Source organism: Euprymna scolopes, chromosome 15, assembly GCF_053919585.1.
Source record: "Euprymna scolopes isolate OS-2025 chromosome 15, ASM5391958v1, whole genome shotgun sequence".
Lineage (NCBI taxonomy): Eukaryota > Metazoa > Mollusca > Cephalopoda > Sepiida > Sepiolidae > Euprymna > Euprymna scolopes.
In genome coordinates, this window is record NC_136496.1 from 24,521,905 (window position 1) to 24,542,021 (window position 20,117).

The 20,117-nt window shown below is 33.2% G+C and overlaps 1 protein-coding gene across 1 annotated transcript in view; it reads right to left on the reverse strand.

Moving 5' to 3' along the window:
* Positions 1-18,537, reverse strand: part of LOC145294227 (chitinase-3-like protein 1) — a 41,891-nt gene extending 23,354 nt beyond the window's left edge. Inside the window, exons 1-6 of the mRNA XM_080141336.1 lie at positions 18,079-18,537; positions 13,550-13,618; positions 11,980-12,159; positions 10,619-10,781; positions 5,300-5,393; positions 1,598-1,722 (exon numbers count right to left, since the gene is read on the reverse strand). Of these exons, the coding sequence (XP_079997462.1) occupies positions 1,598-1,722; positions 5,300-5,393; positions 10,619-10,781; positions 11,980-12,159; positions 13,550-13,607 (620 nt within the window). The 5' untranslated portion in view covers positions 13,608-13,618; positions 18,079-18,537. The remainder of the gene's footprint in view (positions 1-1,597; positions 1,723-5,299; positions 5,394-10,618; positions 10,782-11,979; positions 12,160-13,549; positions 13,619-18,078) is intronic.
* Between the last annotated feature and the right edge of the window lie 1,580 nt (positions 18,538-20,117).

Sequence of the window (20,117 nt, forward strand, 5' to 3'; positions counted from 1 at the left end):
AAGAACCTACTGTTGTTTTATATGTCGGGCCTTACTGCTTATGTCGTAATAAAACATCTCAAATTCACTGATAATATTAGACTGTGTAAGGTGTTTAAATATTTATGTGAGGTCAAAATCGCCTTCTTTCCTCAGATATTTTTCGATTATCGATTATCAACGCTTATCGAAGACATTTCGATAAAAAAAATCTATGTAATAACACTGCCACATGCATAAAGTACATTTGTGTGCAAGTTAATAAAAATCGGCCCAGCCGTTTCGGATTCCATAGGGAACGAACTCGCACACAGACAAAGTTCCTTTCATATAAAAGTAGATATATATGTTATAATGGAAATATATTTCCTTATATCGTCCAATAAAACATATTTTAATCATTACCGTGAAATATTTTCATTTAAAATTTACATGATTAATATTAAAGAAAATGAAAAGAATATATTTTTATTATATCATTTAAAAAGATTATTACTAAAGACTATTTTTCACGTAATCTTATAAAATATATTTTCCAAGACGAGTTTTTTGTAGAGTTACAAAATCAAACTCGTATTATCTAAGTACAGCGGCCCGGGCGTAAAATACGCTTAAATATTATATTTTAATTAGTCCAGATTTTGTATATATTATTATAGAGTCGTGATTTCAAAAGTAAAATATTAAGGAGTCATCAGCTAGAATCGATCCCGTAACCGGAGCAATCACATCTGGTGACGTTATCATTTTACCAACGTGACACACATATACCGATTAAAAATTAAATATTAAAATAAACTAAAATGAATGTCCAAAGCGTTTAACAATTTTTTTTTTCAATTTTGACGCCTTAAAAATAATTTTACCCAGTTAAAGGCCCATAAAAAGAACGGCCCGTAAAAAATCCAATCATTTGAGGCTCCTAGCGGCGCTCTGCAACGTTCAGTTTCGGAGGAGATACAGTTGTAAAATATGGCGACAGACTGACAGATAGAGAGGTCGACAAGCAGACAGACATATATCCGTTTATATATTAGATTAAGCTTTTCCATGGTATACAACGACAAAACTTTTCGAGATTTCCCCCAACATAGAAGCGGAAGTAAAAACAAAACAGCTTCTTTTAACATGACCAGAAAACTTGATGACGTGCTCTCCATCTTGGAAAACCGTTGGTAAATGTAGAAATTACGGACTTTTTCGTCAACCTAGTATTATATGATACTATCAAAGTATGGTCAACTTCACTACATGACACAACTCAGCGATTCTTAAAATAAAGAAAAATCAGCAATAAGATTCAATAGTTAGACAGTGTGGAAATTCAATAGCAAATACATTAAGTCCAACAGTTGTTCCATCTGTTTCCATTCCCATACATGCATTACTTTATATAGGGTCACAAATTCATGTGCCCGAGACTGTTTACAAAGCCCATCAAGAGCTTCACAATTCAAGGCTAAACAGAAGAGAAAATCTGAAAGCTGTTGGTACAGTGATAACGTCACCAGATGTGATTGCTCCGGTGTCGGAAAAGTTTCTGGTAAATGGTAGTCTATACTTTGAAGAATGGATGTTAATTACATAAAAAATAAAGTTTTTTCGTAGATCATCTTACTTGATAATTTCACTTGTTTCATATGCTTGGTTGATGTAATAGCTTCCCGATGCAGTAGCTAGCGTTAAAAGTAATTTATCACGGCCGGTTTGTTCAGCCTCATCAGCAAAAGCTTCATAAAGCTCCTGAAAACAATTAGAATGATATGTATATTAATAGAGAAATATATGTGTGTGTTTGTATGTTTGTATAATCGTGCACAAAATATCTGAAGAGAGCAAAACATGCTCGAAACGCGTTATAAACGTCTCTATGTGTATACACGAAACTTATGATGATGCTTGAAACAATGAAAATGAATATATTAAATAATGCATAAAGTATAAAAACAAAGATTGGTAGCACTACTCCTTTGAATGCACACACACACACACACACACACACACACACACACACACACACACATATATATATATATATGTGTGTGTGTGTGAGTGTGTGTATGTGTGTGTGCGTGTGTGTGTATGTATATGTATGTGTGAAATTATTTTAAGTAAAGGAAAAGTTATTTAGAGAAAAGAAAATTGTGTGTGTGTGTGTGTGTGTGTGTGTGTGTGTGTGTGTGTGTGTGTGTGTGTGTGTGTGTGTGTTGGGACGATTAATTGGAATTGATAATCAGTAAAATCAGAACTTTTGGAGGTATCGGAATCAGTGTCGCAATCGGAAAAAATTGTACCTATTTTTCGATGCACAGCAGGATTCCTTTGTTTATATATTTTTTTGTTTTTTTTTTGTTTTGTTTTGTTTTTGTTGTTGTTGTTGTTGTTATTTTTTGTTCTTGTGTTTTTTTTTTGTTTTTGTTTTTTTAACATTCCACTGCTGGTAGTAATGATTAAACGATAAATATATATTGATTTTAAAACTATTTATTCATTTTTTACCCATAAAAACAAATCACACATCTTCTATTGTTATCGCTCGTTCAAGTTCAACCGATTCTCCTGATAGTTTAGGTTTTTAATTCAACTCCAGTCGTTACTTTTAAGTTCACAATTAGCGGTCATAATTTTTATAAAATGTGTTTATTTTTATAGCTATCCTTCAACTTATTCTATGTCTAAAGTTTGTACTAATTTCCTTAATTCTCATAAGTAGACTTTTGTGTTTTTAAACTTGAAAATGTCTACATTTTTGCTCCTACATTTTACATCCAAACTTTAAATTTTTCAGTTTACTTGTAGAAATTGTCTGCTATATCTACGTTCGCAAAAATGATGGTGGTGGTCAAGGAAATAAGCACGATTATGCTGCTTTTAAAAGTGCTCTGGAGGCCTCCACGGTTTACCAAACCTTTTTAGGTGGGGGTTGGAGATAGAAGTACTTTACGTTTTGGTCTCAGAAGGCCATTCTGCCAAGCATTATCTCCTCCTAAAATTAAATCATTTTTCACAGGCGTTTAAGAAAATATCTACAACTCTTTATATTTTTAGAACCTCGAGCAATATTTATGTATTACTTGAAAATAAAGCAGACAAGACGAAAATAAACGCAGGAACCGGTCAGTCCAAGTAAGCATTTGTATGAAGACCGGTACTCAGAATTTCTCCATTGTCCAGCAAGATTTCCTGAGGAGAATATGACCTTTATCCATTTAATTTTGTCTTCAGTCGTGAGGGATCTAACTATTCTTTCGTTCATTCATTACAAGCAATAAAGCTTTATTATTTGAAAAATAAAATATTTCTCTCAAAATTTAATAATTATTAATATTTTATTAGACAAACAAATATATATTCTGCGATAAAATAAACCCCGGTTAAAATAAATGTTGCCATAATTTTCTAACATTTATTTGAACTCAGTAAATATATAAGGATATTTTTCTAAAAAACAAAACAAAAGAAAAAAGCACGCGCATTCAACAACTTTAGAATAAGAGTTGGAAATTAATATCTGTTTTGTCTAATCGATAAATGAATAAATAAGCTAAGACATATAGGTATGTCTTCGTATATTTAACTTAACGTCTCTAACTCATCAATTCTTATTTCTTTACAAAAAAGGAGGAATTATTTAAAGAAATAGAAAGAAATTATTTTACTTAAAGGAAAAGTTATTTAGAGAAAAGAAAATGTTTTAAAAGAGACATGTTATTTAGAGAAAAGAACATTTTTAAAAAGAGACAAGTTATTTAGAGAAAAGAATTTTTTTTAAAAAAGACATGTTATTTAGAGAAAAGAAATTTTTTTAAAAAAGACATGTTATTTAGAGAAAAGAAAATTTTTAAAAGAGACAAGTTATTTAGAGAAAAGAAAATTTTTAAAAAGAGACAAGTTATTTAGAGAAAAGAAAATTTTTAAAAAGAGACAAGTTATTTAGAGAAAAGAACATTTTAAAAAGGAGAAAAGTTATTTAGAAAAAAGAACATTTTAAAAAGGAGAAAAGTTATTTAGAAAAAAATAAATTGTAAAAAAGAGAAAAGTTATTTAGAGAAAAGAAAACTATCTAAATGGAACAGGAGAAATAATTTAAATAAAAATAACATATTATTATCCAAAACTTTTCTATCAAACTCGTACTCAAAATTTGTCCCTGTCGTGCAAGATTTCCTTAAGAAAAGTATGAGTTTTTAAAGTACGATTTTGTCTTCGACTGTGAGGGATTTCCGGCAAAAAAAACATAATTGTTATAAAAAAATATTTATTGTCTTACGAGATTATGAAAAAATCTGTAAGAAATTTTTATTATCTCAGCCTCTAAATAAACATTTTACATTTCAGTTTCCTGTAAAATACTCTTAAACATATTTAAACTCATGCATATTTCGTATTTATTAATACAAATACATAATTTCAAAAGTGTAAAAAACTGACTTCGTGTCATCGAAACCAAAACACTTAGCGTTCCAGCCGCGTTCTTTACCCATGTTATTATCGAGAGACGGATAATTAAGTTTAAATATTAAATGACTTGAAAAAATTAATTGAATTTTAGCATGAGCAGAAAGATATAAAAACACATAGTCCAGGTGAACTGAACATTCCGCACTTTTCAACTTGCGGATATATATCTGTACGCGTTATTCTTATGTACAAACAAAGATTTTACTCTTTATAAACCATCCTGGATGTATAATTACTATTTTCTGTTAATTTCAGTATTATGTGACTAATAGTTTAAGAGTTTTCCTGTTAAATATTTACATACACATACATCCACTGTTTTATTTATATAGATATACTAACATGGGTGCCCGGGTATTTGGAGATGTATGTTAAGCATAAAAAAGTGGTCAATTTTTAACTTTGATCCCTATTATAACCCCTTAAAATTTATTGTTTAGGGATCAAATCAAGTTATTAAGTAAGATCCATGTCCGATGAACCTATATCTAAAATTTTAAGCGCTTATACCCCAAATTGTCGGCGGAGATTAGTAGAGTTCTCAAAGGCCAAATTCATGAACTTTGACCCCTTAATCGCTCAATTTCTGGCCGAAAACCGAGCACATAGATTTTCCCAAATCTCAGTACCCTGTATATCAAATTTCGATTCTGCAGACTTTAAATTGACAGAGTTATTGCGTAGGGAAATGTACACACACAGATACACAGACACACAGACACACAGACACTTTCAGTTTTATAGATAGATATATTGAACACAGAATTATATTATTTGGATATTTAGAAATGTGCTCATCTGTGCACTTGATTGCGCGTATGTTGTAATTCATAAATTGTATATCAGTAGATATTCTAACCTTCATAAGTTTTGTAAATCTGTATTTATCTTCTGGTGGACTTCCTCTTGTTGACGGGAATTCCCAATCCATGTCAAATCCATCAAATTTGTAACTGAAAATAATAATAATAATAATAATAATAATAATAATAATAATAATAATAATAATAACAATAACAATAACAATAACAATAAAAATAATAACTACACCAAATAGGCATGAAGGGTCAATAGAAGGACCGAGGAAAGAAAGCACTAGATGAGCTCGAAGGAAACTGGGGAGCCTTATTGCCACCCAAATTCCATTGAAAGCCTATGGGCTTTTGCTTGTTAGAAATAAATGGTAAACGACTGTGGCGATAACGCAAATTCTTTTGTAAATATTATCAAAATAGGTGGAGGGTACTGGAAATCTGGGGAGATTTGTTGTCACCTCGATTCCAGGAAGCACCACAAGTTTTTGACAAAGAGACATCTTTGCTTATAGCCTGTGTGAAAACTCCTAGTACGTATAAATAATAATAATACAAATAATAATAATAATAATAATAATAATAATAATAATAATAATAATAATAATAATAATAATAATGATACTCAGTACCAGAGAAAAATCAGCGGTAATTGGGTGTAGCGATAACGCAAGATCATTTGTAACAATAATCCAAAATAGGTAGAGTGAGGGATATCACCATTCAGCCGATTAGACTTTGCCTACGTTTTGTAAGAAATAAATGTCACACACTTTATAATAAAAAAAACACATTTTAGTGTAGCTTATGGTATTTTGATTTCTGTAAATTGATAAAACTCCTAACAAGTTATAAAATTCTTTGAATTAGATGTCGATTAGAACTCAGATATTATTTTTTTGGAGACAACAATTATAGAAGGAAGTAATTTCTACGGATCCACTTAAAGGGCTCAGTATTTTTTTTTTCTTTTCACGATTAATACCATGTAGAAGGCCAGAAAATGAGTTACCAGAGACGTTATAACAAAACAACAACTATGAAGATAAAGATAACAGTCCACAAAAAATTAATACACAACTTATGAAGCTTAATCTCAAAGGAATCATCCCCAACACACACACACACACACATACACACACACACACACACACATATATATATATATATATATATATATATATAATCTTATCTTTATATATCATATATATATATTATATATATTATATATTTTTTCAATTTGTCTTTACATAAGCAGTAATTTGTTGCTACACAGTCATGAGCATGTTTCGGTCTTCTAGTGTTTAGTAACTAGAGACCTCTTCAGGCAACAAACGCTTATTTACGAAAGCCTTTCGTAATTACACGTTTGTTTTCTGAAGAGGTCTCTAGTTACTAAAGACCAAAACATGCTTATGACTGTGTAGCAATAAATTACTGCTTATGTAAAAACAAATTGAAAATGTACCTTGCTCTACTTCCGTATAGAGCACTCTTGTATTAACCTCGTTATATTTCATTGGTTACCCTACTTTTGAAAAATAGCAACTTCAAGTTATATATATATATATATATATATATATATATATATATATATATATATATATATATATATATATATATATATATATATATATATATAATACGATTCGGTAAGGACCGGACAATGGAAACCCAAATAATAATACGAAATTAGATTCATAAGACCATAACATCCGACCTTGATGGGCCCTCAGGGCGTGTGGTCCAGTAGATAGAGGGGTTGACACCCTACTTTTCCAGGTAAGAATTGTTTGAAGATAGCGGATTTACCAAAGCAGGCCTGAGGATTAGTTGGTCAGAACGTGGTGAGAAAACAACTATGAAAAGCAGTGATTACTTTGAATACAGTTACAAGGCTCAACATTCCTAACACGTCGCGGTTAATACCATGAAAACATCAAGTGAGTGAGCTGGCCGAAACATTATGAAACAGCAGCAACAATGAAGATGAGGATAAAAACCCTAAAAATTTATGATGTTTTCAACATCATAAAAACTCATTACTAAATAATTCCGCCTTGTCAAAAAATTACAATTCTATTTTCGTGCGAACAGTACGTTCCACAAACACCGTAATGTTTTATTACAGGATGGAACGATAAATTGGTCATCCTAAAACTTTTATCCGAAAAATCATTTCAGGTAACTTGATTTTGTAATAGAGCTTACATCTAGTCAATGTAACCGCCTTCAGCCTCAATCATCGTCTTGATACGGGTCCCAAAATGGGAGCATGCCTTTTCCACAAGCGCCGGCGGGAGCTCGGCGAATGCACGGCGGGTGTCGGCGATCAGACTTTCTTTGGTGTTGTGGGTGAGTGGGGGTGTCATTTTGGTGATATTCTCGACGTATGGCCAAACAAAGTAATCCAGCGGGTTCATGTCGGGAGAGGAGAGGGGCCAGTAATAAAAGGATACAAAGTCGTAGCACTTCTTCTGAAGCCAAGCCTAAGTCTCTTTGAACTTGTGAGCCGGCCCCGAGTCCTGCTGCCATACTGCAGTTCTGCTAGCGGCCACCTAATTGCACTAGTGGGTCACCACACTCTTCCGCACATCCCGGTACACTTTGGTGTTTACTTTCTAGCCAACTTCACAGATGTGAGGTGGCATGATGTGGCCCTCACTAGAAACAACACTAAAGACCATAACCGTAGCCGAAAACTTCGTTGAGCTATACCCTTAAGCATTAAATCGTCCGGATTCGCATTTTGCGGATACTGGCAATGGTCCTGTTGCCATAACTTGGATAGGTAGAGAGCATGAGTTGTACAGCGGCGCTTCTCAGATCTCGTTCGTGTAATATTCTGTCACTTTCAGGCATGATAGAAAGCTCCTATCGCTCTTGGGATTTGTACTCAACTGACCAATTAGCAGATTGTCTGCAACATAATTAGAAGACCGTCTTTTATCAAACGGAAATGGAATAATGTCGTCTTTTCTAGGGCGGCAATTTCATCTTTTCACTTTGTTGTAAACTAGTTTACTTTTTGAAGCCTATTGATACAGTATCTGTATCAAGAATCTTCTGTGTTATAAATTGTACAAATAAAAATAATATTTCAGTATCGGTAAAAAAAAAAAAAAGTACACTAATTAGTGGGTTTTTTTTTTCATTTTCTTTCTTTGAAGATTGTAATGCTGTGTATCGGGCAGCCAAACCCGCTGCCAATATTCCCTTGTTTTTTTATTGAAACCAACCGAGAGCTCTTTTTAATATCCTCGCTGTTCCCTTAAGTTTAATTGTCTGGATTTCTCTTTCACTTGGTTCACCAGGAATATTAGTTAGGTAGGACTTCAGGTTCTCCTTCATAAGCCCTCTAGCACCTATATTGACTGGTATGGTTGATATCTCCCTAGTTCTTATTGACACGAGAACCGTTCTAAGAGTAAAGACGCCTATTTTTTTATTGCTCCAAACTTGAGGAGCTATGAGGAGGATAGTGTACCGTTAAAACTAGACGCATTTTGTGCTTCAGAGTTTATTTTTTTCTACATAGTAATCGGCCTTTATAATGCACGCAAGCCAGCGATGAACAATGGCTATGAATGGATGTTCAGTGTGAGCTTTGTCACACGAAGGTCGTTCCTAAAATAAGGCCTCATTTTTTTTTTCATTCCAAAAGTTTAAGAACTACGAGAATGAATATGGATTTTTTATTATTTTTTTAGTTCTTTCTGGGAGATTTTAATATCTCTAATAGCTGTTAAGAGACAGTGCCCGCTATTTTCATATGGTCACCCAACTGGGGTCGCCTGTGAGCATTATATTCTTTCAGAGGAAACCGATCGAGACACCTAGGTTGAGTGGTTCTTTAGTAGAGTACGGGGTACGCTGCTCATTCCCTATTTAGTTAACCAATGACATATTTCTATTTACATACAAAAAGGGGACGGTGCTCTAATGGTAAACGACACTGACTAACGAGCTGGGTGTCCCAATTTCGGATCCAGTCCGTTCCAGAAAAATCGCTTTCACTTAAAATGCTGTCAACCTTCACGTCATCCCTCCCTTAGCCAGCGATACCTCTCTATTAAGAATTCTGACTAGAAAATATCGGACCAAACCAATGTCAACAATAGAATCTACGGATTCATACGATATGATGATGATGATATGCACGCACAAAACTAAAAATATAATCGTATAATAATATACAGATTTATAGAAATACTAGTAGGCCTTCCAGTGTTACCCGGTCATAAAATACGCATGAAAATTATATTTTAACTAATGTAGAGTTCTTATCTATAATGTAAATCTCGCCTTTCTGTTTAAATGTATGTATGAATGTATGGATGTATGTTTGTATGTCTCGCAAAAATTTTCGACAAAAGCGGCGGATTTTCACGGGATCTGTATCATTTGGAAGCACGACCCGTCGGACGACAAATATCGAAAAATCAGCCAATAATATTAATTCCTTCGCCCTCAACTCGGCACTACAAGGAGGGGTCGCTTTGTTTCGTCCATATTTTCGAATGTCATCGCCTATTTTCGATGGTCTAGGCTTAATTTAAACCTTTGTCACTTCCGGTTTGGCGATGGGCGCAACAGCTAACGCGGCACTTTTTTTCTTTTCTTTTTCACTTTCCTTTTTCTCCTTCACGATACGGGTTCTAGCCGGCCTACTACCAATTTTTGCTCGTAATTTTCCTTTCTTTTTTTTTTTTTTTTGTTGCTCAACCAACACCCTTTATACACACCACCATTTACTTTTCTGTCAAGGGTTCGAGCCTGCCTGCCTACTACTTTTTTTTCAACACACACCTATAAACAAGCGAGCAACGCTGGACACCCAGCTAGTTTGCTATAGAGAGAAACACCGTAGGTATTAAACGTAACGAAAAATTCCGTTAAAAAATGAAGTAAAAAAAAATGGAAAAAAATGAGACGTGTATGCGAGTATTATGGGTTTTTTTTCTAAACAGTTCACTTTTTGTAAGCACAAAACATACATGAGCATTAAAACGAGGAATTACGTGCAATGCCCATTAAGCCATCATGATAGGGTCCTTAAAAAGTGTTTTCAAACCTACTTATTCTTAACATTAGGAAGCTGCCAAGTTTCACAATCGCTCATGCGCAGTCATGCAACAGTTGACACACAGATTAATATCCGGTGACCCCCCCCAAGTACGAAGTTATGTTATATACTTTAAATCCATTAAAAATCAAATATTCTAATTCAAAATTTTTAATCTGCACTTTTCATTTGGAATTTGAATATTTCATGAGTTAAAATACTTAAGATAGAGACAACGGTCCATAATATTTACACAAATCAGTAAACGAAACCATACACATGTTCAAAGGGTCGTCCTTACCGTCTTAGGTAGTTTACAACATTTTGTACCCAGGCCTTACGATTCCTTTCACTGCGTACCATGGGGATGAACGGTCTTGAGCCGATCATCCACCCACCGACAGCCAAGAGAATTTTCAGTTCAGGGTTTTGCTTTTTCAGCGCCAAGGTTCGGGAATATAGTCCTGTGAAAAGAAAATAGCGGTATTACATGATATCACTATGTTATACAAGAGAGAACGATAAATTTGTCACCCTAAAGACAACAGCACTACAGCTATATTTTCAAAGTTTTATTCCACAAAATCAATTCACGTAACGTGAGCTTTAATCTATTCAATATAGCCGCCTTCAGCCTCAATCAGCGTCTCGATACGGGTCCAGAACTGGGTTGGTTGGTTGTTTTTGTTTTACGGCATATCAACCCTTTCAGGTTATTTAATGCTGAATCCAGTGATTTTGAAGAAAAAATTTTTAATAGAATTTTTTTTTTTTCAAGTCGATTTCTATCTAAAAGAATACTCTTTTCAAGTCGGTTTCTATTTAACCTATAGTTAGGACCCTAACAAGTATTACCACTCCGGGTCAGAGTTGACCTGAGTGCAAAGGCAATTAAAATCCCGCACGTTTGGGCATCACCGTAGGATATAGTTTAAGGTCATATCCAGGACCTTCGGACTGGAAGCATGCCTTTTACTCAATCGCCGGCAGGAGCTCGGCGAATACTCGGATGGCGGCAATTAGACTTTCTTCGGTCTTGCTATGTTGGTGATGTTCTCGATGTATGACCAAATGGTGTAGTCTAGCTGGTTCAGGTTGAGGGAGCAGGAGGGCAGTTAGAGAAGAGCACAAAGTCGTAGCACTCCTTCTGAAGCCACACCTGGGTCTCTTTGGATTTGTGGGTCGGCGCCGAGTCCTGGTGCCACATTCAGAGTCTGCCAGCGGCCGTCTGGTTGCACTAGGGATCACTATACTCTTCACTACACGCAGGTCCACTTTATTGTTAACTTTCAAACCGACGTCGAAGATATGAAGTGACATGAGGTGGACATAAAAACAAAAAAATATGTAGTGTGAAACATTCGCTGATCATGATTCAATCCTTGGTAACGTCGTACTCCTCTGCTAGTAATGCAGTTTATTAAATTTTCAAACATTTCGGATGTATATAACTTTCCCTGGATGATACCATCCCCGTTTAGGCCCGTTTTGAATAAAAGTAAATTAAACTAAATATATCATACATTACCCAACCTTACTCCTAACAGTGTAATCATTAGATGCTGAGCTGAGCAGTATATATTATGCTGACAAATATAAAACCATATGCACATACCTTTATTTTATATACTTTGCATATATGAATGAATTTGAAATACTTACCGTTTACTCCTACGTCGTTCCAGTTAAAACCAATCAGATCTTTACCGTCACTGGAGATGTCCACGAAAGCGAAAATCACGTGGGTGCACATGAAGGGGTCAATATCTTCCGGAAGGAACTTTCCGATACCTGGTCGCGTTTGCGCGAAGCTGCTGTAGTAGCAGAACATCTTTTTCCTTCCTGTTAAATTTAAATTAAAAACATAGACAATTAATCAAGTCCAACGTAAACAAATTCTTGATGGGCTCTTCCTCTTACGTAATCCAATTTACCAAAGTTCCACTACCAACAATTACTAGGTCACTGTCCCATTGACCACTGTACTCTTATTTACCCTTATCCTCGGGTAGCCTCTGGGCCTTGATAAAAAATCACAGTATGCTCGCAGCGGAACTAACTGAGAAAAACATTTATTTTTAAATTACTTTGAGCCTGCTCTCAACCTGTAAAATTAAAACCTACTACTATATCTATTGTCCAATGATGAATTATGTATTTATCGAATTGATTTATGTTTGATATTGTAAAATAACTAGCAAAAATACCTGACGTTGTTCGGGATTAAATACACGATTATGTTTTTTTTGTACTGTACTAATTACAACATAATAGTTCCCTTTTCAGAAGTGACTTTTCAGTATAAGAGAACAGTGCCTCTTCGTTTGTTTTAAAATGAAAATATGAATATTACATAAGCATTCAATCAGATAGATTGGAAATATCTTCTTTTAAGAAATAGTACAATAAAGAAAAAGTAAACTTAAAAAAAAAAAAATTAAATCTGATTTAAAAATACATTAATAGTAATGTGAAATTATGATTAATGACGGTACAAAGCAAACCCGCCCATATATTATGAGTTGTGAGAAATTCCATAACCAACGCCATTTTGTTTGCCCGCCTAACATGATTTGCTAGACGGTCTTTGATTGGTTAAATTTGAATGCGCCAGTTTGGCGCCAACTTTTTATTACATGTGCCTTATTTTTAAGTCTGACAAATGGACACGGAACGGTAAAGATTCACATAGCCGTGCTCTTATATAGAGTGCCAGGATGTTACCTTCATTGGACACCATGCAGTGGGTGGACGAAGGACATTTCTCTAAATACAGAGAGAACATATTTGCTGAACTTATTTTACCCAATGAGGATATTCTACAGTGTTCGGCTTGATATATTTGATTATGGGAAATTATTCCTATTTCTTCCAGAGACCACGAGGTCCCAAAATATTCCATATTGGACGACAACATTACTGTCGTGTCCAACCATGTACAACATGGATCCTTCTAAAAGGAAACATGAACTAACATTCCGACAGAGGAATCTTAACTAACGGCTCCATTGAAATGGATAGCAAATTCAGTCACTGTTTTTGCAAAGGACTTACCGTGACCAAAGAACTTTCATTTCTGATACATCTTGAATAAAATTTCAGTTAAATTTATGGTTTGTTTGTGGAGATTCATTTGCTATTTGCAGGGAGGAAATTGAGGTGTAGGGAAGAAATTTCTTACAGAGTATAAACTTAATTTTAAACAAAGTGTAATAAGTTTAATTCTTCTTACCTTCAGCTATGTGCCATATTCCAAGGAGGAATAGCAACAGAAATGAAGACATTTTCATGTTGATAAAACCTGAGAAATAATTAAAGCATATTTTAATAGAAGTTTTACTATATTTCTTATTTACAGTTCATACTAAGTAAAGTGAAGGCAAACATTCAGGAAATATTAATACAGTTGGACTCTATTAGAATATATATATATATATATATATATATATATATATATATATATATAGAGAGAGAGAGAGAGAGAGAGGGAGAGAGATAGATAGATATAGATAGATAGATAGTGGGATAGATAGATAGATATATTTAAATATATATAGCTATATATATATATATATGTATATATAAAGATATAGATGTATAAATATATAGGTTGATATATATATATATATATAGATAGATATACAGATATGCCGATAGATATATGTATATTAATATATATATATATAGATAGATATATGTATATTAATATATATATATATTTATATAGATAGATAGATAGATAGATAAATAAATTGTTGGATATAATAATATTAAATAAAAGATGAGGAATAAAATTTATATATAACTGTATTAATCATCAGAACAATATGGCCATGTTATGTGGCAATTCAAGAAAAACCTCTTTACGCAATGGCATATCGAAGCTAACTCCTTCTCATCAAAATAGAAGAAAGGTAGGAATTATGCAAAATGCAAATATAGAAAAAAAACTTAAGGCATAATGACAGTAAGGAATGAAATGACAATAAAGGAATAGGATAACATGGAAAAAAGTAATTAAAATTACCTTGTTGAACTGATTCCTTCAGTCGTAAATAAATGAATATAGCAATATAAATAAATGGGGAATTTATTCAAACACGTCTTATACACATTACCAGTATCTAGACAAATGCCAGATACCTTCCGATTATATATATATATATATATATATATATATATATATATATATATGTATATTGATTGATTGATTGATTGATTGATTGATTGATTGATTGATTGCAGAAGTCTCCCTCTGGACCAAAGTGCCGTAGGATTGCAACAAACCACAAATGCAATACATCTTCCCTGACAGCCACTAGTTAATGTAGTTTATGTCCAATAGTTCTGTCACATTCACTTGTGATAATAAAATGCTTTATTACGTCTGATTACCCCATCACAATCGCCCTGTCTACAGAGGAAAACGTTCCTATTTCTCTCTCAATATTTGGTGCTCCCGCCGCTACCAGTTTAGATAAGGTCAAAGTCTATATTTACCTATAATATTGTTTTTGCACTGCCATTAACTTATTATTACATAGATACGCATAACCTAATTATTCCATTTCCCGATTCAAAAGTAATAGATTCCAAAACCTTTACTTCGAGTTATCCCATTAAAATACATTATAAAAAACACTTATCCCATTAAAATACATTATAAACTCTTATCCCATTAAAATACATAATAAAAACACTTATCCCATTAAAATACATTATAAAAAACACTTATCCCATTAAACTACAGTATAAAAACACTTATCCCATTAAAATCCATTATAAAAACACTTATTCCATTAAAATCCATTATAAAGTTATCACATTAACATACATTATACAACGCACTTTATTTTGGAAAATTCCTTTCATAAGAAAAAATAAGAGCATGTTATTTATATTTTTATTTTCAGAAAATATAGATAAGTTATCGGTATCGTCGATTTCAAATCTGATAACAGGGAACCACACCCAGGAATAAAAGACATACTCAAAGCCGAATCCATTGAAAACAGGTTCGATAAAACCAAAAATTCTAATACAAAATGATGATACTCTAATAAAATATTTATATACGAGGTGCCTTCTATAAGTTTCCAGACATTTTTGTATGGCCATGTAAAATTGTCGTAGAGCCTTGAGAATTCAGTATGTTATTATTATGAATCTTATTAGATGACTGACCAATTTTAGGATTTCAGGTTTAAATAAATAGCTACAACAGGAATTGAAATACACCATAATAAAACCTTTTTTGTCACAGTTGGTGAGTTTTAAAACTGTCATCTGGACATGATTACACTTTTGAAGAACAATAGGCAATAAAATTCTCTTTAAACTTAGGAAAAATGATACCGAAAAGTATGGGATGTTTCACACTACTTTTGAAGCATCTTGCATGAATCGAGATTTAAAGAAATGTAGTGAGGAATTCGAAACACACCAGTTGAGTTGCTAAATAAATATTCGATGGATAAGGACCGTTGGATGTCTATGGAGATAATGTGTACAGTTTGTTGTCAGTGTTGGAAATGTGTTTACAATCATTCGCGAGTAACTGAAGATACGGAAGATCTGTACGAAGTTTGTCCCAAGGTTGCTCAGAAAAGATCAGAAAGAAAGATGTGGTGAGGGCAGCAGGAAAATGGTCGAGCTGATCCAGTCAGATCTCACAGTTCTTGATGGTCTGGTGAGCTGCGATGAAGACTAAATTTACCAAGAGACAGTTTCCAATGGAAGCATGCTGTTCTTTTCAGACCCAAAATGCTTCATTACATCCGATTACCCCATCACAATCGCCCTATCTACAGAGGAAAACGTTCCTATTTCTCTCTCAATATTTGGTGCTCCCACCGTTACCAGTTTAGACAAGGTCAAAGTCTATATTTTCCTATAATATTGTGCTTGCACTACCATTAACTTGTTATTACATAGATACGCATAACCTAATACTTCCATTTCCCGATTCAAAAGTAATAAATTACAAAACTTTTACTTCGAGTTAGCCCATTAACATACATTATAAAAACACTTATCCCATTAAAATACATTATAAACTCTTATCCCATTAAAATACATTATAAAAACACTTATCCCATTAAAATACAGTATAAAACACTTATCCAATAAAAATACAGTATAACAACACTTATTCCATTAAAATACATTACAGACCAAATCTACCAAGAAAAATATGATGATCCCCTTTTTTAATATCACCGGCATGATCTAAATGCACTGGGTTTCCACTAAACAGACAGTCAACAAGGAATATTATCTTGGGGTTTTAAGGGAGTTTAGAAAGATATTCCGTCGGAAGAGACCCACACTCTTCAAACCTGGTCAGTGGCATTTCCACCTGCACAGTGCATCAGTCCACAATTCCATTTGTGTCGCACACTGTTTGACATAGATAAGAATCAAGACAGATTTTCATCCTCCTTATTGTCGAAATCTTGCTCCCTGTGACTTTTGGTTATTCCCTAAGCTAAAGAAAACCTTAGATGCTTTCGTTATGAGACAATTGAAGAGATGAAAGGGACTGTGACGAGGGAAATTGACACGCTCACACAAAAGGATTTCTATACGAAAAGTCTAAAAAATTATTTAAAGCATCTTGCATATACATATATAAATAATTACATCTTGTATATATATATATATATATATATATATATATTATATAATTAAAGCATATTGTATATATATATATATAAATATATATATATATTATATAATTAAAGCATCTTGTATATATATATATATATATATATATATATATAATTACCATATATATTTTTATAACTTACTATATATATATATATATATATATATATATATATATATATATATATATATATATATATATATATATATAAGACAGAATTCGCGCATAAGCCCGAGGAGTCCTAGAGTGGATGAAACGCGGAATATTCAGTATAGCTTAATCGCCGTATACATTTTATAACTTACTAACTAGCTCTACCTACCTATTGAGCACTTTTGAAGTAAATACTTAAAGTTTACGCATAAATCTATACTTTCGTAAATTAATTTCATGTGAGTAAATTAAGTAGTTATATATATATATATATATATATATATATATATATATATATATATATATATATATATATAGTAGAACGGTGATACGGTTGCCCTAGGATACGGTTCTTCCAGGTTACGATGTGGAATACGATGTTGTTTTTTTTACATTGTTTACGGCATTTTCCCCACAGTACGGTGTTATTTATAATTTTATTTGAATATAATTTGTATACATGTGTGTTCTATACTGTACAATATCTTCTTTTTATTTTTGCTAATTTTTAATGCTGTATCGCGGGTTTTACTAATATATATATATATATATATATATGCATATACATACATATATATATACATACATATATATACATACATACATATATATATATATATATATATATATATTATTTTGTGTATCTACATTAAACTTCATGTAAATATTTTCGGTAGTTACCTCGACAGTTCTCGGTATATATGTAGATCTAGAAAGGAAGTTTGAATATTTATATGTCACTAAAGCTACACAGATTTTTCCGCTTTCAGCAATTGTCTGGCGAATTCTAACGGGGATGAAGCGCAAAAACGTCTGTGTAGTCTGATTGCCGTATACATTAAAAAAAAACTTACTATAAACATATGAGGTGGGTATTTACATTCGCGGTATAGATCCTAGTTTTAATTTAAATCTAATGAATAAATGAGTATTTCTCTCACCTTGACAAAAAATTTCACAGAGCAGAAAAGTTGCGTTTCCGTAAAGTGTTTGCCCGTAATGATGAAGAGTTCTCGCGCCACATCCGGGTTATGGCAGCGTTGGTTGATCTATTTGCTTCAGTTCAATTCAACAGTTCAAATGGTCGTATATTTCAGATTCGAAAGCTTTATATTTATAAAGCTGGTTAGTTGACAGTGGGTGCGAGGACTCTACCCTCTCTCTCTTTTTTATTTGTCTAGGACAAATATAAATACAAAATATAATCGATTGGACCTAGCAATAGAAGCGAGAATAAATAATAGGAATACTCCGGAATAAATAGTGATAGTGATGGGTAGTAAGATTTTCAATGAAAATAAAAAAAACAAGAATGAGAGCAAAAAAAGGTGTGGGGGGGCACGAGATGACGAAGACATATATTTTGGGGTAACATGACCTAGTACAAGTAAAATGTCCAAGAGTGCAAAAAAATCGATTGTAATTAGAAAAGAAAAAAAAAGAGAGATACAAAAATACATTCTACAAAAAAAAAATATAAAAATAAAATAAAATCGCATAAAACGAGAGACTTGCTGAGAAACAATAAAGTGAAATCAGTCGGGGAGAAACGGATATAAAAGAAAGAGACCGTAAAAAGGAGAGAGAAAGAAAGAGCCGGATTGAGAAAGAGAGGGGAAGTTTGAAAAAAAAACCTATAAAATAGAGAAACACGCAGTGACAACAGAGGTGACCAAATGTGTAACATCATAGGAAAACAGAGACATATCGATTTGAACAATTACAATATTTACCTCGGTGTCCTTTATCCGAGGTATTCTTATTTTTGTTTATAAAGGTTTTAATTTTTATGACGTAGTTCGATTGCTGTTTAAAAAGCTCTTCGTCTTTGTCGGGCTAATCCAGTTTTAAGTAGGGAATTTAATCGAAGACAGAGTTTAGTTCTCATGAATTTGCCCCCACGAAAACAGAGTAAAATATCTTCTGCTTTTAACCTGATTGAAATCATGCTCCCTCAATAGAATACCAGATTGAAACAAAAAATTAAAAAATTCCCCTTCCATGAGGATTTTTCTTGCATTGACCTAAACCATGGCATGAAGGGGTGCTAATGAAAATCAAATCATATGGTAAAACTTGACGAATATTAAATACTAGCATGGGCGCCCGGGGTTGCCCGGGTGTTTGGATGTGTATGTTGAGCAAAAAAAAAATGGTAGTAGGAAGGCAGGCTCGAACCCGTACCGCAAAGGAGAAAAAGGACGGGGTAAAACTTACCGTTTATGCCGTTACGACCACCGCCAACCCTGATGCGACATTTTTTTAAATTAAGGTTAGACAATCTAAAGAAGATAACTTTCAAAAATGTCGGCGAAAAAAGTCACCCCCCCCCGTAGAAAAGTGCCTAGTTGAAGGGGAAGATATTAATGTTTTTAGCCAATTTTACGATATTTGTCGTATGAAAGATCGAACTTTAAAACTATACTGATCTTGGTAAAATCCGTCGCCTCTATTGAAAGTTTAAGGCAGACATGCAAACAGACATACATACATACAGACATACATTTATATATTCGTAACTAAAAATTTTCGACCCAAACTGATGAAAAAGCTTGCCCTATCTCTGAATACCCTTTATGTAAAATTTCAAATATTTAGATCAGAAATTGTCTGAGTAATTTTGAAGAGACCGCAGAGGTCAATTTTTTTAAAACTTTGACCCATATTATGACCCCTTAAAATTTATTGTCTTGGACTCAAATCACATTATTATGTTAGATCCATGTCCAAGGAACCTATACCTAAAATTTCAAGTGCGTAGACCCAAAATTGTCGGAGGAGTTTTATAGAGTTCTCAAAGGTCAAATCGTTGAACTTTGACCCCTTAAATGTCCAAATTTCTGGTCAAAAACCGATCACATCGATTTTCCCAAATTTCAATAATCTGTATATCAAAATTCGAGTCTGTAGACTAAAACCTGACAGAGTTATTGCGTAGGGAAATGTACACAGACACACAGACATACAGATACACAGGTAC